The sequence below is a fragment of the Ascaphus truei genome, chromosome 4 (assembly GCF_040206685.1).
Source record: "Ascaphus truei isolate aAscTru1 chromosome 4, aAscTru1.hap1, whole genome shotgun sequence".
Taxonomy (NCBI): Eukaryota; Metazoa; Chordata; class Amphibia; order Anura; family Ascaphidae; genus Ascaphus; species Ascaphus truei.
Genome location: NC_134486.1, coordinates 8,370,883 through 8,392,923, shown reverse-complemented (window position 1 = coordinate 8,392,923; position 22,041 = coordinate 8,370,883). Strand labels below are relative to the sequence as shown.

At 42.9% G+C, this 22,041-nt stretch overlaps 1 protein-coding gene across 11 annotated transcripts in view; it reads right to left on the bottom strand.

Moving 5' to 3' along the window:
- LOC142492560 (uncharacterized) overlaps nt 1-22,041 on the bottom strand; it is a 51,506-nt gene that overhangs the window by 20,322 nt on the left and 9,143 nt on the right. For 8 of the 11 annotated variants that reach the window (XM_075595290.1, XM_075595281.1, XM_075595282.1 and 5 more), the window contains 3 exons: nt 9,589-9,660; nt 7,461-7,532; nt 1,243-1,350 (listed from right to left, as the gene is read on the bottom strand). In XM_075595290.1, coding sequence (XP_075451405.1) covers nt 1,243-1,350; nt 7,461-7,532; nt 9,589-9,660 — 252 coding nt within the window. Of the gene's footprint in view, nt 1-1,242; nt 1,351-7,460; nt 7,533-8,732; nt 8,833-9,588; nt 9,661-22,041 lie in introns of those variants that run through there. The other 3 variants (XM_075595291.1, XM_075595283.1, XM_075595289.1) reach the window with 3 other exon arrangements.

Here is a 22,041-nt window from a genome sequence, read left to right as displayed (position 1 = left end):
CAGGACCTGAACAGCGTGCAATCATTGACACAACCATGAACTCTGCATTGTATCAGAAGATTCTAGAAGACAATGTCAGGCCATCTGTCCGTGAGCTGAAGCGAAAGTGGGTCATGCAGCAAGACAATGATCCTAAACATACAAGCAGATCTACAAAAGAATGGCTGCAGAAGAAGAAATTCTGCGTTTTAGAATGGCTTAGTCAATGTCCGGATTTAAACCCCATTGAAATGTTGTGGCAGGAACTAAAGCTAGTTGCCCATGAAAAGAAACCCTCAAATGTCCCTGAGTTGAAACAGTTCTGTACAGAGGAATGGGCCAAAATCCCTCAAACCCGATGTGAGACTGACCAGCAGTTACAGGAAACGCGCAGTTGAAGATATTGCTGCTCAAGTGGTGGGCCCCACCAGGTACTGAATCTAAAGGGTCACATACTTTATCACACATGGATATTGAATATTGAATCAATAAATGTTGATAAAGTATCATGTTTTTGTGGCGTTGTTTGAGCAGGTTATCTTAATCTATTATTAGGACTTAGATTAAGATCTAATAACATTTTAGGTTTGAAATATGTGAAAATCCTAAGTGTTCACAAAACTTTTTCTCACCACTTTACATGTTTTTACTTCATTTTGGTTGACACCTCTTATAGCTTCGCATTGTGAACCCAGTATAACCGTTCTCACACCAATGAGACCCAAAAGGTCAAAACAGCCGCCTGTGAGTAGGTTTACAAACTATGCTCTTCTTTAACCCAAGCTGTGTTGAAAAAAAGCTATGTAACACGGCAGGCATAAGCTTACAGGGGTCAATGTTAAAATGGATCAGGAGCAAAAGGCAACACTGTGCTTTGCATGTCATTTCCCAGAATTCCTGGCTGCAGTGCGAGCATTGTATGCTAAGAGATAATGGGGAAGGGCAGGGATGATCTGTCTGAGACATGTGAATGTGCTCACAAGTGATAATTGTATTTGCTGTACTTCATTTTACAAATTGTCTTCAATTTTCATCTTGATCCTATCATGTACAGTAGAGCAAAACATTGTCGCTCCATTACATTTCTCCAAGTATTATTACATTTGCAAAAAAGGTAATAAAGAGAAAGGTGAGTAAAGATGCATCCCTTACCAGCTCTCCAGTGCGAGCCTACATAGAAGTCCCCTTTCTAACTTAACTCCCTATTTTTAAACACAACTATTTAGTGTCTGGACCACACCAAAGTTTTAGAGACCAGCTTACCGCAAAGAATGGGGGAGGAGTCTGCATTAGAGCTGGGACTGCCAACATCATGCAGAAGAATGACCGCTTTGATGTCCTCATCCTCGGCATACGCCTCTTGGACTGGAGCTACGTACAAAGGAATATTCACATTGATTTGTGGCTTCCTAACCTGACTGCAGAGCTGATAAATGTTATCTCTTACACGCGACTAACCCAGGGGTTCTCAACTCAAGTCCTCAATACCCTCCCCCCCCCCCCCAACAGGTGAGGTTTCAGGATATCCCTGCTTCAGTACAGGTGGCTCAATAAGTGGCTAAGTCGAAAGACTGAGCCACCTGTGCTGAAGCCGAGATATCCTGAAACCTGACCTGTTGGGGTGGACTTGAGCCGATAACCCCATAACTAACCTATTTGCTGCTGGAGGGACCTGTAACAATACACTATACTTCAGGCCTTCTCAGCCGCAGAGGGATCACAGATCAGGCATGTGAAAATGACACAGAGGTTGAATCTTCTATTTCTTTTTTTAGGTGCGTGCTATAGTTTTTTCCTTGCGGTAATTTTTGGAGACATACAGGAAGTGCACACTGTACTCATATTGTAACCCCTTGGCATATACAGAAGTGAGTAGCAACCTGCAGAGAAAAAGTACAGGCTGCAACATGTCACGGAATGGCTATTCCATCCAGAAGTACCTGTGTCACGTGTAAAATGGTTAGATTTGATGCTGATAAATGCCATTGATGGAGCTCTATGATTATGTTACCGGCAGCACTGTTTTTGTAGTAGTTATTGCATCAATTTAAATGACTAAGATCTGTAGGGAAAGTAAACTTGTAGTTGTTTGTGAAAGGTGCTCTAAAGTGCTGGGACTGTGTAAATGGAAGGGAGCATACACTGGTGTGTTGAATAATAAGTGCAGTACTAAGCATTAAATGGGCATAGATTACCCTGAAGGTTGGGGTGGTTGTCCGAAGACACCCCCCCTTTCCTCATTGGGTTAGCCCCCAGTAATGTACTCACTTTATATGTCCTTCCCAGGCTCTCCCTTCCAGGCGTGCAGCTGTATGGTGTAGAAATCCAGTGATAAGGTGTGCAGCGCACAGCAAAGATGAAAGAGCAGGTCTTGCAATAATATCCTTTATTTTTCAAACATCTGGTTGTGGGACAGCAGCAAACTTCAACGCGTTTCGTTCAAAAGAACTTTTTCAAGAAGTGCTGTTACAGTAAAAGGGTCAGTTTAAATACAGCTGTTCGCCCCGTTTTCGCGCCAAAACTGACGTCATGATGCGTCATTGAACCAATAGATTTCATCTGGCCGCGCATGCGCGGCGCGCCAGAGTGTCCCTGAATCCCCAACAAGCCTCAGCCGAGCTCAATCAGAATCGGCATGCCTCTATGTGCAGCCTCTGCTGAGAGCACGCCTCTGATGGCTCTGTAGGATCCTCCACACTCCCCGTTTTCCGCGCATGCGCAATAAGGCCACCGAGTCCCCCAGCCTAGGACATAGATGACAGTCCACAGCCTGCCAGGGGAGACACAAAGTTATTTGTACTATGTGGAAGATGTTATACCACTGGAGGCACTGAAAAAGCTGGGCAAACAGCTCACAAACCACCACATACATTACAAAGCCAAAGTGCAACTATACATAGATCAAAAGTGATGTACAAAATATTCTATAGACTACTAAACTTAAACATATATAACTAAGGTCAAGAATGTACATATTTATTTACACAGTGCAAATTTAAAACGAATTTAAAACGAATCAACATATATGAAAATATATGTTGATTCGTTTTAAATTTGCACTGTGTAAATAAATATGTACATTCTTGACCTTAGTTATATATGTTTAAGTTTAGTAGTCTATAGAATATTTTGTACATCACTTTTGATCTATGTATATGTAGTATGTAGCATATGTGTATGGTGGTTTGTGAGCTGTTTGCCCAGCTTTTTCAGTGCCTCCAGTGGTATAACATCTTCCACATAGTACAAATAACTTTATGTGTCTCCCCTGGCAGGCTGTGGACTGTCATCTATGTCCTAGGCTGGGGGACTCGGTGGCCTTATTGCGCATGCGCGGAAAACGGGGAGTGTGGAGGATCCTACAGAGCCATCAGAGGCGTGCTCTCAGCAGAGGCTGCACATAGAGGCATGCCGATTCTGATTGAGCTCGGCTGAGGCTTGTTGGGGATTCAGGGACACTCTGGCGCGCCGCGCATGCGCGGCCAGATGAAATCTATTGGTTCAATGACGCATCATGACGTCAGTTTTGGCGCGAAAACGGGGCGAACAGCTGTATTTAAACTGACCCTTTTACTGTAACAGCACTTCTTGAAAAAGTTCTTTTGAACGAAACGCGTTGAAGTTTGCTGCTGTCCCACAACCAGATGTTTGAAAAATAAAGGATATTATTGCAAGACCTGCTCTTTCATCTTTGCTGTGCGCTGCACACCTTATCACGGGAAAGTAAACTTGTTAGGCTTTGAAACCGTCTCCTCTCTTCTATAGAAGAACAAAGCCCTATTCATCTGAAGTGAGCCCACCAGTTGCCTGAAATGGAGAAGCTGGCAGCTTCACAGCGCACAGAATAGGGGACTTAAAACTAGTTTGCGGATTACGAAATCCTTATTGCCCCTATGGAAGTATGGAAAATAGGCCTGAGAATTGGATTATAGTATGGCGTCTCTGAGACACATTATGTAAGACTACTCTGGTGACAAGAGGGTTAATCAGTTTGTGAACAGTTTGCAAGGAATATACTGTATAAGGAGGTCGGGGAGACCGAGATAGTGAAGACTGTTTACCAAAAGAGAAGGGTTACAGTTGGCAACTCTCAGGGTCGCATGCCACTGACAAGATTAGACAGTAGTTGTTGTTGGAATAGTGCAAAACTCATTCTGTTTAGTTTGGCATAATAGGTGTTTTTGCTAATCCTTAATTGGGTATTACATTAGATTAGCTGTAAAGCAATTGCCTAATATATTCAGTGATTTTGATACAGGCAGTCCTCGTTTTACAACGCTTCGCTTTACAACAAATGGCTTATCCAACGCTATGCAATGCATACCTATATTCATTTTTACAACGCCAAAACGGCTTATACATCGCTCTTACAACGCTTTGCAAAGTTGTTTATGTGTATATAATATATATATAATATAATATTATACTATATAATATATTATATTATTATATTTTATGTTATATTATATATATATAATACAGTATATACACTATATAATTATGTGTGTGCTGCGTATCTTATTGCCTGCATAAAATATTTTGTGTATTTTAGCATTAAAAATGCCTTCAGGAACGGGACCTTTCATTTAAACAGTATTCCTATGGGAAACGTGTTTCGCTATCCAACGCCATTTTGAGTAACGCATTGTGTCGGATAACCGAGGACTGCCTGTATATGCAAATTGTTTTGTGTTTTCAGTGTTCAGACCAAGCCTTTGACATTTTATCATTTTGATCTGCTTGCAATTGCTCGATAATAAAGAAATCATTACTTATTTTATTCTACTCATTTTTGGGCAATCAGTATTTTTGGTTCTCCACTACCACATCCCACTCAGATAACTAGAATGATCTGGACAGAGAGTTCAAGTGTCAAGCAGGGAAAAGGCAAATCAGAGTAAGGAATTCAATCGTTCTTTACACAAAAGAATACGGCACAAAGGCACTGTATCAATGATGTACATAATGAGCAGGAGAAGGGCATTCTAGGTAGAAAAATGGTCCTGTAGCTGTCAGTTTCTCTGTTATTTATACAATAGAGACATACAGAGTATTAGCAAGGTCCAAACCACTAGAGTGTATGTATGTATGTATGTATGTATGTATGTATATACAGTCGTGTGAAAAAGAAAGTACACCCTCTTTGAATTCTATGGTTTTACATAACAGGACATAATAACAATCATCTGTTCCTTAGCAGGTCTAAAAATTAGGTAAATACAACCTCAGATGAACAACAACACATGACATATTACACCGTGTCATGATTTATTTAACAAAAATAAAGCCAAAATGGAGAAGCCATGTGTGAAAAACTAAGTACACCCTTACTTCTACCATAGGAATTAAGATGCTAGGTAGCAGACAGGTGCTTCTAATCAAATGCCGTTGATTAATTGATCATCAGCAAGTGTGACCACCTGTCACGACGGAGACTCCAGGAGCGGGTAGGACCTCGTGGCCGGAACAGCGGGAGCATGGTAGGAGTCACAAGTATAGGTCAGAGGCAGGCGGCAGAAGCAGGACAGGGGAGCAGGAACTGGGCAGGGGAGCAGGAACAGGTTTGGGACTTGCAAGCAGGAAACATACTGGGGCAATCTAGTTCAATAGCAAGGGCCTTTAATATGAACAGGACTCCAATACAGAACAGGACTGGTACAGGAACAGATACAAGAACAAGCTGCGGCATAAGCATGGGGATAGGCATGGAGTCTGACACAAAAGCAAAGACCCAGACAGGAAGCAGGAACTAGAAGGACAGAGAACAGGAGCAACAAGAGGAGACAGACAGACAAATCCCAGGGCAGACAGAAAGCTGCAGCACACCCAGTGGACAAGGAAATGAACTATGAATAGAAGCAGGATGTCTAGGAGACCCTGATACCATCACTATAAAAGCCGATGTTTTAGCAGTTTTCTGGTCTGGAGCATTCAGGTGTGTATTAACACAATGCCAAGGAGGAAAGACATCTGCAATGATCTTAGAGAAGCAATTGTTGCTGCTCATCAATCTGGGAAGGGTTATAAGGCCATTTCCAAACAATTTAAAGTCCATCATTCTACAGTGAGAAAGTGGAAAACATTAAAGACAGTTGCCAATCTTCCCAGGAGTGGACGTCCCAGCAAATTCACCCCAAGGTCAGACCGCGCAATGCTCATGATAAATTGCAAAAAAAAAAAAACCCAAGAGTTACATCTCAGACTCTACAGGCCTCAGTTAGCATGTTAAATGTTAAAGTTCATGACAGTACAATTAGAAAAAGACTGAACAAGTATGGTTTGTTTGGAAGGGTTGCCAAGAGAAAGCCTCTTCTCTCTAAAAAGAATATGGCAGCACGGCTTAGGTTTGCAAAGTTGCATCTGGACAAACCACAAGACTTCTGGAACAATGTCCTTTGGACAGACGAGACCAAAGTGGAGATGTTTGGCCATAATGCACAGCGCCACGATTGGCAAAAACCAAACACAGCATATCAGCACAAACACCTCATACCAACTGTCAAGCACGGTGGTGGAGGGGTGATGATTTGGGCTTGTTTTGCAGCCACAGGACCTAGGAACCTTGCAGTCATTGAGTCGACCATGAACTCCTCTGTATACCAAAGCATTCTAGAGTCAAATGTTAGGCCATCTTTCCGACAGCTAAAGCTTGGCCGAAATTAGGTCATGCAACAGGACAATGATCCCAAGCACACCAGCAAATCTACTACAGAATGGCTGAAAAAGTCCAGACCTCAACCTGATTGAAATGCTGTGGCTGGACCTTAAGAGAGCTATGCATAAACAAATGCCTGCAAACCTCAATGAACCAAAGCAACGTTGTAAAGAAGAGTGGGCCAAAATTCCTCCACAACGATGTGAGAGTGATAAAGTTTTTTGCTGCTAAAGGTGGTTCTACAAGATATTGAATCATTAGGTGTACTTAGTTTATCACACATGGCTTCTCCATTTTGGCGTTATTTTTGTTAAATAAATCATGACACGGTGTAATATGTCGTGTTGTTGTTCATCTGAGGTTGTATTTACCTAATTTTAAGACCTGCTATGGAACAGATGATTGTTATTATGACCTGATATGTAAAACCATAGAATTCAAAGAGGGTGTACTTTCTTTTTCACACAACTGTATATTGTTCTTGTCATTTGGAGTGCTACTGGGTTTGTGACCAAAATGTATACAACAAGAGACAAAAAGGTCCCAATGCTACATCCAATGACAAATTATTTAGTACATTAATATGTATTTTATCTTTATTTTTCTTCATAAATATGGGTCATGTAGTTCAATACTTTGACCAAAATATTTGCCATTGAATGTAGCATTAGGAACCTTTTGTCGCTTGTTATTTATACAATAGAGACAGACCCCATGTCCCCGCACCATTTCTCAGACACATTCTGGCTCACTGCTCTGTGGTGTACATATTTAGTGCCCCAGCAATACTGGTTAAAAGCAGGTACATTGCATGCGGTTTCTTTACCAGGGCAGTAGCTGGCGTAGTGTGGGATTCCTCCCCTGCTGCCGACAGTATACTGCTGGGCTCTGTTCAGGGCTGGATATCACAAAAAGGAAGATGGAATGTTACCGGTCTTTGCAGCTGAGCTTGAATACAGGTAACATACGATGACTGGAAGCATAACCTCATCGGAAAAAGACGCCGTCTTTGAAGTGTTGGAACCCAGTCTGAGACCTGATGGCATTTTCTTCGGAACCCCGGGTAAATTACTTGAACTTATTTTTTTTCCTTGGCACACTAAAAATGGTACCGTAAGCTCTTCAGGGATTTATTGTGTCTTTCATTTACTTACAATGCAGTGTGCTCTGTCAAACCCGAAAAGAAATAATGGCGAGCAATGCTTGAAAACGAGAGGTAACACTCAATGTATTACTTCCTGGTAAAGCATTTTATAAATAAATCAATTCTATGCTCTGGGGACCATCCTGTTCCCGATACTTTCTGGTAAAATTCTGGTATTACTTCCTGGTTGTTAAAGGGGATTTACAAGGCCATTCAATAGGAAGCCAGATCCGATGATCTTGCAACTTCCTATTGGCCTGAGACTTGGCAACCATTTTGTTTACACTGAGGGAGATTTAAACCCGGTAACTTCAGCGGTAAGTATCTCGGGAACCAAGGGGGTGTGGGGGGGGGGGGGAACTGGAGCGACTCCGAAGCTAAAAATAGTGGAGGTTCCCACCTAATAAAATGGGGGTACAAAAATATAAATAAAAACAAGGAGGAGAAACTTCTCCTTTAAGAACAGACTCCAAGACACAATGAGCAAGCACTTAGAAGGCACCTGTAATAATGCGTGATGATTTAGCAATACAAGCAAAACTCTCCTTTAGTTATATAAACTTACTGTATTCCTGTTTACTAAAGCAAAGTCTTGTATGTTTACATGCTATTGTTTATGATAGGTGTGTCAATTACAACAAACAATACCCGAGTTCTTGCAAGAATCACTGGTCTCATATCCCCGGGATGTTAAACCTTCGTCACGATCAGAGATGGGCAAAGTAATTGCTAACGTTCTAATTTGCTGCATTTATTCGCAAACGTGAATATTTGCAGCTCGATTTTTAAAAAAGGGGACTTTTGACTACTGTACCTCTGTTAGAATACATGCAATACTGCCGGCCGCCACTATTCACACACACTGGCCGAATTGAATGTTAGGTCGAATTGAATGTGGGAATGGTGGCCGCTGGTGGAATTGCATACTGTACATTGCTCCAATTTTTGTTTTACATCTTTGAATGCCAATATTCGTCCACGAATCAAAAACTCTGTACATTTTCACACATTCACCCATCTCTCGTCAGTGCACCTAAAGGGTGTCGAGCAGAACCTGTTTGCGGAGACAAAGGTTACCAGCAAAATTGCAGGAGGAAACACAAAATGATGTAAGACAACCTTAAGGTGTTGCATTTTTTACTAGCACCCAAATGCGACAGGTAATTTATACCACAACAGCAGCACTTTCAGCCACATGCTGTCCGAAATATGTGCAATCACTCCTGCAAAGCAAGTACCAGTCTTTGGATAGAAGACAGGAATTAGAAGACTACTCTCTGTCTGCCTTTAGCATCTGCAGGTAAATATCCGTCATACATGGCACCGATTGTACCACAATGTGTGACAGTGTGTAGCCGATTTGCTGCGCTATGACTAATGCACATACAGTATATGTGTGTGTAATGTGGTACATTTATGTGCCAGGCCGCAAGGTTTAAGTCGGTGAAACAAACTAGTAAAGATTAGGGAGTAGTGAGACAGATTCCTGGAATTTGCACAAATATATTTAATGTATTGACGCCATTGCATGTATTATTGTACTGATTAGTCTGTAGGAGTTTCCTAACCTATGAAAAAATACATTTTTAACATCAAAGCACTGAAAATAATTTACTTCTTGTGTTCATTTGCATGTCACAAATAGAAGGATTTGTTTGACTGTATGATATATGTTCAATAGAGATAATCTATACATGGCAGTATGGCTCACAGCAAGCTTTGTTTCATTCTTTGACAGTCTATATAACATTTTATAATAATTGTTTGTTCTTGTATTTTACGCTACTATGGCAACACAAGGGTTAATTACCGTGGCTGATGCTACAAAATGAATTCCTTCCCTCTCGGCTCCCAGGTGTAATCTGGAGGTGGTGATTCCGGGCTTTAAAAAAAAGAAAAAACACAGAACACATAAATCTTTGAAGCAAAAACGTATCTGTCCAGTATCAATGAACTAGCTGACGTGGTTATGGTTTTACACCCTGTAGAATTCACACCCAACTTGGATACATCCCAAGAAACTCTATAAGCTTTGATGCCTTCCGCTGTTACTTCTGACTGACAAGTCCGGTATGATTATTTCTTCTGCAGAGTCAAACTAATCCAACGAGCAATAACAAAAAGGAAGTATCGGAAGAATAGGAAATTGTGATTACAATTTAGATTTTTCGGTTACCTTATAAGGATAGAGATGTGTTTTTTTGTTGTTGTGACATGCAAGAGTAACCAGGCTTCATAATAAAGGTTAAGCCCTCTGGTTGCCATTGGGTCCCTGGCAGCTATCTAGCCTTATAAACCAGGGGCCAGGCATGTAAAGTTAAAGTGAGCCCTGCTTTTCCACTTTCCATGTTCCTTTTACCCCAGACTCATGAAACTCTGTGTGTAAGTTTTAGGTGGGATACTTGGGTAAGAATGCAATTCTTTTGTTTGCAGGAGTTCGGGGGCCGGAGCTACCGGTAGTACCTTAATTCTACCCGACGTGCAGGCACTATTTTCCGGTACGCGAGTAGAATTACAACGGGTCTGTCCAGCGTCCCCCAGACTCCTGAGTTTCGAGCCCCGATATCCCACTCCTAAGTCCCTTACATTCGTCTCCCCAATGTCCCCCATGTATTAAAGTATGTTTTATGGTGCTTTATACATTTCTTATAAGGCTCTATGCAGCTTGCCCGGGCTACCAATTATGGTGAAAGTAAGTCTGCATAGGGTCCTTAGTTCAAAGGGGAGAGGATGTCCAGAGGTGTGAAAATGTTTGTTGAGCGAGGAAAGGGCGAATGGCCAGGTCCTGACTACAAAGGGCACCCCGTGGGGACACCTTTAGTAGTTTCCAGACATGGTGGAGCCGGCCCAGCTCGTGGCAATGAGTTAGCCGGGGAGGAAGCAGCCATAGAGTCTGCTCTCCTTTTAGCTAAAATCATATTTCCCACGTACCCAGCTTTTGGAGCCTGCTGGGCACGCCTACTCCTCTGACTTTAACTGGGGTCGAGCCCCTCTTTCTACTGGCTGACGGGGAGGAATTACCACCTCCGATTGGCTGCTTTCTTCCCCCTCCGTTCTGGGGATAGCCCAACGGAGTGTATGTAAGGTTCGTTTGGAAGCCTGAAAAGTCTGCCTCACAGGGACTAAGTCCCATCTTTTGCGCCCAAGTTCTCAAAATCGAACGGAGCGGTCACGGCTAAGGATTGAAGCCAAAAAGAGGACCAGGAGAACAAGGGGTATATCCCGGTCAGGGTAAGCTCATCCAAGCGGGCGCCCTGCACTTAGGAAAGCCTAGATTTCCCCCCCAGACTACCAGCAAGTGTATTTTTAACTGTTCTATGTGTATTTTTCTTGTTGTACGTGGGTTTACCAAAATAAACGCAATTTGTTTTTAATATCTTGTTCTGCCTTATGAATGATCCCGGTAATATATAAATGGTGTAAAAAGTACCTGGTGTCCCGTGACAAGACACAACAAAACCAGGAGCAAGGAAGATGAAATACACATTGGTTACTTGGAAAATTAGCCCAAGAGATTGGTTGGTTACTTCCAAATATGTGAATTGTACAACATACTGTACACCGCATTTCAAGTGCAATCCATACAAACATGATTCACACTTGCTATTGTCCTTATAAATCAGAGAACAAAAAGGGACACTACAGCCAGCATATTAGGAGGTGCTAGTATGAGTGTTAGATGAATGAATTCAACAGACACTAAAATTCCCAATAACAAATTAAGTAAAATAGCAAGACCCTCCACGGAGGGATGACAGAAACAATGGTTAACTAATTTTAATATCATGTTAAGGTTGGAAGGGATTTTGTGAAATCGAACCAATAATCACCAGAATCCAAGTTATGCATGACAGGGACAAAATAATTGATATGATCTCCGAATTACATAAAGATACAAAAGTATCCTGGTTCGAAAGCCTTTTTGGATATAGTCACAGTGGCGGTGGAAGGGTTAACAAGGCCAATAATAAAGGTATTATGCACGGCTGGTTAACGCTAAACCGTATTGGGACAGAAGGGGTTAAAATGTATTGACACCATGATACCATGTTTTCCCCTACACCACCTATATTTTCCGTTTTGCAGCTCAGAAGCTAGCTGCAGTTAAATGAATGAATGAGCTACAGTATATGCTAACTGTATTTGCGACACAAGGGGGGGCTTCTAGCGCTGTGCCAAGCAATAGATTGAAGAAGCGTGCCTGTGAATAAGTAGCTTCTTTAAAGATAGGTATCAGTTTCCAGATCACAGACGTCGAAACCGCAAAGTCAATTGAACAAGTGGTCTGCGGTTTAGATGAAGTGCCTTCTTGATACATAATATCCTGCCGTCTCGTTATCCACTTAAGCTGAATTGGTGGCACGTGTCTCCAGTTACTGATCAAAGCCAGGACGGATACATTGTATGCCGGCTTGTAACCCAGACCGATTATACGTCAAACCGCAACCCACATCATAGTGCCCCTTCAATTAAGTGGATAACTTGCGCTAGGAAAGAGCTAGCACTCTAATTTTTGGAGTGCAGCTAGGTAAAAAGAAACCATGAAGATACATATGAGTTTTATACTTGTTGCATATGCAGAACATACATTTATAAATAAACTGTATTCCATTGGTGTTTTCAATGCAAATGGCAGGAACCCTTTCCTGCCGGTCCGGCAATGAATCCATTAGCATGCCCATACAGTATGTTATGGAGGAATGAGCTGAGGGATTTTTTTATCTCCGTACTTCAAAGGGCACCCTGCTAAGCTTTTGCCCCAGTGTCTAAGAGAAGTCCGGAGTTAAAAAGCCTCAGAGACCCGAGGTGTTAGGGTGGCCGGGATATTTGTAAGTACCAGATATCGGTGTGAAGTATGTGCACTTCACACTTGGTAGCCAAACCCCAGACTTACTGTCGCCAGGTAAGAGGTTGGGCCCGGTATGCTAAGTAGCTCAGGTGTGAGGTTAACGCATGCTCTTAGCAGACCGGGAAGCAACTTCTCCCTGTTCTATGAACTCCTGGCAAGTCGGGGATAGGTGGGAAAAGTTGTTCCCATGAGAGGATTGCGTGTGCATGTTAGGAATAGGACCCTTAACAATATAAGAATGCCTACAGCCCCCTCCTAGTCAGATTCATCTAAGCTTTTACCAAGAAATGTCCAAGCTCTAGCATCAGCGGTTCCAGAGTGTTAGGGGTTAACAACATCGTAACCAAGGATCGTGCCCCTCTTCCAGAATTCGTTTGAGCTAAGGATTCCCGAACTAATCCTGTAAGGACATTATGAAATCTTTCCTTTCGGCGGAGATATAGGGGTGGCAAGTTGCGCCCCTAGCCAAGGACTGTCGCACGGCTCACATCGCGCACCCACTTGCATGCGTGCAGGGGTGTCCAAAGATTTGTTTCGTTCAGTGAACAATTTATTTCGTTTCCCCATCTTGGTAAGTGTTTATTGACTGTAAATGTGAAGTATTGTGTGTTTGTCTTAAAAGGAAATAAATTACAATTTATTTTACCCGCCTTGTACTGCTCAGTCCAGAATCCCGGTATTAATTTGTTGGTAAGACCTTGTCTACCGTGACAGTCCCACAGTCACTAGTGTGTTACATTTTATGATAAATCCAATCATAGCTTTATTAGTGGGAACAGTAGTAATGTTTGCTAATCAATTAATCATGTATTGTAAATTGAAGTAATCTATTGAAATTACCCAATACTTTATTGCTAAGGATCCCAGACAAATCTTTTGTTTAGACTCCACTAAAAAAGTGCCATCAGGGGCGCATGCGTGGCGTGAATGGAGGAAGCTGATTAGTACAGATCCGTTCGCGGCTGGAAAGAATACACATAAAAAAAAGCTCGTCAATCGGCTCGATTCAGGTACCGGACCCTCGCAACACTCATAGGAGTTCTCTTGTCCCATTTAAATGCGCTGAAGAGGAAGGGGGAAACAAAGGAGAGAAAAAAAACGAACACAACTAACTTTTTCAGACGGCGCAACGGGAGCTGTAAACATGAAGGTGGTCAGTGTACAGCCACATGAGGATGACCTGGAGACCTTCCTTACAGGCTCGGATACAGCCGAAGGGGGCCCGACGCCCAATAAGCACATCCGAAATGCAAGTCCTTTATGAGAACATCAAAGCTTTATTCCAAAGTGAATAACAAATGGCGCTATAAATACTAATATAAAGGAAAATGCATATAAAGTGCTATATCGATGGTACTTGACCCCAGACAGATTGCCCAAAATGTATGGGAGTGTCTCCCCGAATTGCTTTTAGTGCTGTGGGCAGAGAGGGTCAATGGCAAATATCTGGTGGAAATGCCGATGATAGCAAGCCTTTGGACAGCGATTGCTGACCTTATAAATAGTCCTAAATATAACATTGAGATTGAGTCCATGGTCAGCCCTACTAAATGAGACCCCATTAAACCGACCATACTATAAGTGCAAGCTCACTTTGTATATTCTGTCGGCAAGCAGATGCACCATAGCGGCCTCCTGGAAGGGTCTTATGCCGAATATAGCCAAAATAATGTATTGAATCTGGCTTACATTACGAAAACATGACAGCATATTTAACAGACTCCATGCACAAGTTTAGAAATATTTGTGACCTTGGCTAGACAGAATGGCAGAGCCGGGGCTTGTAGGGCAGGATTCGGAGCTCTAGACCCGGAGCCGAAGTGGGGGAACATTTTTTGGGAAAGTGCCCAGAGCCTGAGCGTTGTATTGGCCAAGATGATTCAGGAATGGGTTTTCGATGTTGACCTAGTGGACTGCATTATAACAAATGGAAAAAAAGAAGGGTATCTGACCACCATGGATCTCAGAAAAGGGTACTGGCAGATCTCCCTAGCCTCCTAGGTTAAAGGGAAGTCGGCAAGACACCCCAAGTGGCCTCTATGAGTTTTTAGTAATGCCCTTTGGGATGAAGTATGCCCCGGCTACCTTCCAACGCATGGTCAAATCGATTGCTAGAGGGTATGCTAGGGCTTATCTAGATATTAATAACAAAAAAAAAAAAAAGGGAGAAGCGCAGTCAATGAGGGGTTGTGATTAAACTAATGATCTTTATTGAATGACCTTGTCCCAAGGAAATCCCTCTAGGACAACAATGATAAAAATCAATACATGAATAGTAATTAAAAATAGTGCAGATGGAGTAGATATGCGGTTACACTTAATGGGTCTCCAGGGGATTGAAAACGGGGGTAGCCCGATGGATAGTCTCAATCCTGCAAGTTGTGCACTGCCCGGGCAGGTATAAGTGAAGAGGGGTACCCCAGGGTTGAGACAATGCTAAATGCGCACACCATTAAAGTACTGTGGATCCTTGGCGGTCCTGTAGTCCCTCAGATGACAAAAAAACACTCCGGTGCACACTGCTTGGATGTGCTATAGCACGCGATACCACGTAGCCCTCCGGGTGTCCGGGTCTGATGTCACTTCCGGCTGTGACGCACAGACCCTTCCCGGTAGTCTCTGGGCTCCGTCTCTCAGTGCTCCTCCTCCTGATGGTTACCAATGACCATGTAAACAACCCAGCATGTGGTGTTATCAGCTCCTCTCAAACGCACTGATGGAAAGCAAACACCCTATTGCTCCTCCTCCTACGCGTTTCACCAAAAGGCTTCGTCAGGGATAACGTTACACCATGTGCCATCATGATTTATAGCAAAGTTAATTGCAATAGCTTAATTGTCCAATTGGTAACTTATTCAACTTTGCTAGTATTCAAATGCATCCATTATTCGGACGGACTGGTGCAAACAGTATATATGACTGGTTCATGTCACAAAAAGAAAAGAAAAAAACACAATAATTGTACAAAATGCTAAATATCATTAAAGTTGATTATAATGTATTAAAAATATTGATAAATTGATTTTAAAATTAATGTTTCACAAAGAATAATACAATAGATGAAATAAATACATTCCTTTATAAATTGATTGAAGATGGTCATTATTAAACATTAAAATTCAATGGTAGGTGGTATTTATTTTTATTAATTTTATATTAACTAAATAATTGGAACACATTTTATAATCCACAAACATTATCAAAAATGAATAGCTTATTGACTAAATACAAAAAGATTAATACATAAAGTATACTCCTTCACACGTTGATTGGTATGGATCATTCTGAAGCATTGATATGTATTGTTCATTATTGTTAAAGCTAAATAATTTAAGATACATTCTTAACCCATAAACATTTTCAAATAAAGTGCTGACTAACATAAATACGGTAGATCGATGCATAGTATAAATAGTTTATAAAAGAGATTTGAACCATATAAAATCTGATAAAGAATAAAAATGATATCAACTTTTTATCATTAAAAAGGTATTGGTGACAGATGTCAACTATTGAAAAGCTAAAAGATCCAACTCTTCATTCAGACCTACTGGACTCATCGTTTGTAATTTAAATATCCAGTAGGTCTCCTGTTTCCTAAGTTTTAGAAGTCTGTCACCCCTCATGGTTGTTTGACTAATGTGTTCGATGCCCACAATCGATAATCCTCCTACGTCTTTATTATGGGCTGATAAAAAATGGCGGGAAACCCCATGTCCAAGGAAACCTCTTAAAATGTTTCTCCTGTGCTCAGTAAAACGTTCCTTTAAACTTCTTTTTGTGCGGCCTATATAATGAAGGCCGCATGGACAACTCAGCAGATAAACAACGTATGTTGTATTACAGTTAATGAACGGCGCTTTTACTCTTTTTGTTTTTTCTTGTCTTATCTAGATATTGCTGTGTTCAGTAACTCTTGGGAATTACACTTAATTCATGTAGCTGCGGTGCTAGCTAGGATTAGGGAGGCAGGTCTCACCTTGAAACCCACCAAGTGCTTAGTAGGGATGGCAGAAGTCTTATACCTAGGGCATAGGGTGGGTGGAGGGCACCTCAAGCCAGAACCAGCTAAGGTAGAGGCAGTAGTGCAGTGGCCCACTCCCAAGAAGCAGGTTATGGCTTTCCTAGGCACCGCAGGCTAATATAGGAAGTTTGTTCCCCAGTATAGTGCCATTGCCAAACCCCTGACTGACTTGACCCAGAAGCGACTGTCTGTGCTGGTAGTCTGGTCTCTAGCCTGTGAAAAAGCATTCCAGGCTTTGAAGACTGCATTGGCCAGTTCACCCATCCTTGCAGCTCCAGATTATTCAAAAAAGTTTCTGGTGCAGACTGATGCCTCAGACTTTGGCATTGGGGCTGTGCTCAGCCAGGTGGGGGAGGGCAATGAACATCCAGTGGTTTATCTGAGCCGCAAGCTGCTGCCCGGAGAAGTGGCCTATGCCACTATTGAGAAGGAGTGCATGGCCATAGTATGGGCTCTAAAGAAACTACAGCCGTATTTGTATGGCAGGACATTCACGGTCCTCAAGGACCATAACTCCCTAAGTTGGTTACAGAGGGTGTCGGGAGAGAATGCCAAACTCTTGCGCTGGAGCCTTGCCTTGCAGGAATTCGATTTCACCATTCAGCACAAGAAAGGCAGTGAGCATGGTAATGCAGATGGCCTGTCCCGGCAGGACAATCCCCATGAACTACTGACTTCAAAAACTGCCAGGTCAGCCCAACCACTAGAGGAGGTGGCCAGGGCAAACCTTGGGCTTTGAGTGGGGTAGGTGTAACGAAATTGAGGGTAATCAGCGCATTAATAAAAGGCAGTATGCTTGGCTGGTTACCCCTATTTCGTATTGGGGATGAAGGGGTTAATTTTATGTGCACTGTACATGTATTATTTTTCCCTCTGTCCCTTATTGTCCCCATTTTGCAGGAGTGCATATGCCTGCAGTAGTGTATAACATAGTACACTAACATTACTGGCTTTGGACACAAGATGCCGCTGCGAGCGCTAAACCACAAGTTAAGTGGATACGCGTGGCGCGGTCTCTTTGTTCCATTGCCAAATATAGGTGTCCATTACTGAGACTGGAAGCTGTAACCGCAGAGTCAATTGAATCAAAGGGCTGCGGTTTCTCGTCTCAAGTGGTTCTCAGATACAATGTATCTCCGTCCCGGTTAATGGCGCCTCTTGAAAGGCAACTCGCAATTGGCGTGGGAACTCGGTCAATTGACGTGAGAACTCCGTAACCGCAAGTCAATTGATGTGAGAAGCCCATAGCCCAGCATTGCCAGTTCAAGAAGAAGCCATAACTCGGGAAGGAAAAGGGCCTGCAACCTGAAATTTGGTATGCAGCCCCAGTGTAACACCCTAAGCACCCACATATTAAAACTATAATTGTAGGACAAGGGAAACATATATTTTTAATCAAGTGTATTTTTGCTACAGTTTTAAATGGACAGGCAGGATGAGGCTTTTTTCTACTGTCATTGAAATGCACACAGGGACCAAATGTTTTGACACCTATGAGCTGCGACACTTCCCTATGCAAGCTTCATAGACCCCATGCTGAGGAAATGCCTGTGAGTCTAGGGAAGTGTTGCATATGAAAGCTCCAGAGTCAGGATGTTTGAATTAGCCAGGATGGTTGCTTAATAGGAAATCCTGTTAGCCACCTGGGCTAGCTCACACCCCGAGTTCCCCACCCAGCCTGGGAGACGGCAGGAGAAAGGGGAGTACACATATGCTAAGCAGGCCAGGTAGCATTGTCGCACAGGCGCTGTATTAGCCGGAAATCCCTATAGTGCCCACTCTGCAAACTGTGGGCAAGATGGGGATTGGTGAATGGGAAAATTCCCACGAGGGGGATTGGGTGGGTATGTTGGAGATAGGGTCTCATCCCTATATACATGCTCCCGAGCTATCCCCGTTGTCTTTCGTTTTTCATTCTACAATGTGAGCGGACTTCCATAATTCTTCTAACAGCGGATAAGAGCAGCAACGACCCTGGAACGCAAAGAGTATTATCACATCGGAACCAGGGACATAACTCTGCTCCAGGACTCAGTTATTGCTGGGGGTATCTATCAGACCCCAACGGACCAGAAAGAACTTTGCACTATTCACAGAAGGATTGGGCTGGCAATTTGCACCCTTGCAAAAGGACTGCACTTTAAAGGACAATATTCTGGTGCTCTGCACCTTTCTGGACATTTTATCCCATTTCTCTCTTCAGTAAGAGTTTATGTTAAGTATATTCTGAGGTTATCGTGTGTCTGTCTAGTAAGGAAATAAATGACAATTTATTTTACTCAACTTGTGTGCTCAATCTAGTTCCCCAAAAATATAAAATTGTTGATAAGTTCCGTCCATCGTGACAGGTGTATGATAATACTTCCAACAGTATTGTGGAAGGAGATGGTAGGGCCAGGTTTGGCAGGAAGTATGAGGAGCTCTGTTATTGACATGTTGAGTTTAAGTCGGCGGAGGGCCATCCAGGATGATATAGCGGAAAGACATTCAGAAATGTTGGCCTGTGTGACGGTCGTGAGGATTTGGCCCGGGATTAAAGGGGTTACACCCCATTTGACCATCCCCTGACCCCACCAGGGAGACAAGGGGTTAACTGGGCTGAGGTCCAGAAATGTGATTTAACCCTTGTTATAACATGAAAATGTATATTCCCGTTCCCCTGTTTTATTGTTATATCAGTGTCTGCATCACACACACACACTAGGATCCATCGGGGAGTACAAGGGTTAATAGTTCTTTAATGATTATAGCCCTTTGTGTAATTTTCCCGCCTTTTCAGGCACCATTTTGCAGGTTCCCATAGGCCGCCATTAGGGCTCAATGCATTCTAATGGTGAATCTTGCTGTTTTGGTCCTGTTTCCTGTGAAGACCAGCAGATCGCGTCCGAGAGGGAGAGCGGCGGTTTCCCATTGTAAGTCAATGGGCCCATTGACTTCAATGAAGGTTCCTTGAAGGAGCTTTCCAGGAACGAGTTGGCTGCCGTCCAAACCGCAAAGCGGATAATTTTTCAATAAGAGAGCTTTGATCACTTAACAGTCAAGTTCAAAGACAAGTGGCGTGGGAATAAACAGTTCTAGAGCACCTAGAAAAAAAAATATTTTTGCCCCTAGTTTCTAGGCCTTCCCCCACTCGACCACAACCGGGTCCCCAAATCCTAGACCCCCGATAAGGGTCGAACCGAGAAGAGCGGGTCGCGCCATAGGTTCCAATGGCGGCGGCAGAAACAGCTCAAGAAAACGGCTAAGTGTAAAAAGCTGAAATTTAGGAATCCATATCTCCGGTTCCGGAGGGTCCAGAGGGCCAGGGTTTGGGGTACCTGTAGGCACTGCTCCGGCATGGCTGCAGAACCATCCTCGACCCTCTTGGACCAACCCGACGGAGTATGGACCCCCTCGAAAGTTTGGGACTTTTGCCATTGATTCTAATGGGGGAAAAGCCGCGTGGCGGAAAAATGACTAAGTGTAAAATGTTGAAAAGTGTAAGTCCATATCTCCGGTTCTGGAATGCCCAGAGGGATGGAATTTGGGTGGCATGTAGCCAAGGTTCCGGCTTTAATGCATGCCCCTTCCCAGCCCCCTCACACCAACCAGACGGAGTGTGGACGAATGTAAAGATTTGTGGATTTTCTCATAGACTTCAATGGCGGCGGTTCCCCATTGAAAGTCTATGGCAGGAAACTCCATTGACTACAACGGCGGAGTTGCTCCATTGAAACCCACGGCGGCGGAGCCCGTTGTTTTCAATGGGGATTTAGTGAAACGCTGAGATTTCTTTTTAGCGGAGATTTTTATAATAAAATGAGAAATGGTTTAAAGTGTATTTGTGTAACTCCGGTTCCGAAGGTCGTAGCATGTCGCAAATTGGACCATCGGGTGTCCCAGTTCCGGCATTGAGAACTGGGAAGTTTGGACCCGCTGGACCCAACGGAACCGGATATTTTAATAGGTTTGTGTTTTATCTTTAATACTGTGTTCCAAGGTATGGACAGGAACCAGAGGAAATTCCTTTGCATACCAGGGCAGCATATGGTCCGAGAAGCGACCCAATGTCTAGGACTTAAGTATTGTTCAAAGGATTTTGTCACCCTCACTGTTTACCTCAGGGCGGAGACGACCCAAACCAGAGCAGTCTTTAAGTGTCCCATTTCACACCTTACAACAAAGGGTTTCCGGCCAGGAATTTCGTTTAGTAGACTGGCTGGCATTCCTGATGCAAATGTGGGGTTGCAGAAATGAGACCCCAGAGTTCTACTGCGCCTGTGCCAACTAGCAGGGGGGCATGTATCAAAATGTGTTCCCATGTTAGAGTGGCTGGAGGTAATTACAAACCAATCACCTGTACTTAAGGTTAAGGATAGGGTTAGGGTTACAAAAGGTATAAAATTGTGGTAACCCAGATATCCTGTGTTTTTCTTCTATACCATCTTGATTGCTGAGAGAAATGCTATGCAATGTCTTGGGATGATGAAAACTGCTGTATGAACTGCCAGTCCAGATGTGACTGTTTCATCCTTTCCATCTTTAAGTAAGTGTCCATATTTTGCCTGTTATTTGTATAATCTGTTGTGTTCACCTTTATCAAGGAATAAATTATATTTTATCATATCTAAGTCTCGTCCCAGTTCAAACCCAGTTATATATATATTTATATATTTTTGGTGTAAATTACAGCCTGTCATAAGCTATCGTCACAGCCTGTACAGCAGGTGTAAGGTCAGGGGTTGAAAAGTAGATTTGTGTGTCATCAGCATAGAGGTGATATTTGAACCCAAGAGTTGTGATTAGGTCACCTACACAGTGTGTAAAGAGAAAAGGGTAGAGGTCCCAGGACAGAGCCCTGCGGTACCCCAACAGAGAGATCGAAAGAGGAGGAGGTGTTAGCAAAAGAGAACCTGAAAGCACTATGGGAGAGGCAAGAGGAGACACAGGAGAGCTTTGTTACGAATACCAAGAGTATGGAGAATGTGAAGGAGAAGAGGGTGGTCCACAGTATCAAATGCTGCAGAGGTCAAGTAATATGAGCAGAGTGTAATGACCTCTGTCTTTGGCACCATGGAGGTCATTAGGTATTTTAGTGAAGGCTGTTTCATTGGAGTGAGCAGTGCGGAAGCCAGATTGTAGAGGGTCTAGGTAAGAATAGGTGGTGAGAAAATGGAGCAAGCGAGAGAATACAGGACGTTGAAGGAGTTGAGGCAAAAGGCAGGAGGGAGACAGGACGATAGTTAGAAAGACAGGTAGGGTCAATCTTGGGGTTTTTGAGTAATGGTATGACTATTGCATGTTTGAAGGACTGTTGCAAGTGTCCATCAAACACGTCATGTTCTCTCTCCTATAACTTTGTTACTACCTCTTCATGTTATATATCTATGAAAAGCTCTGAATTTTACATT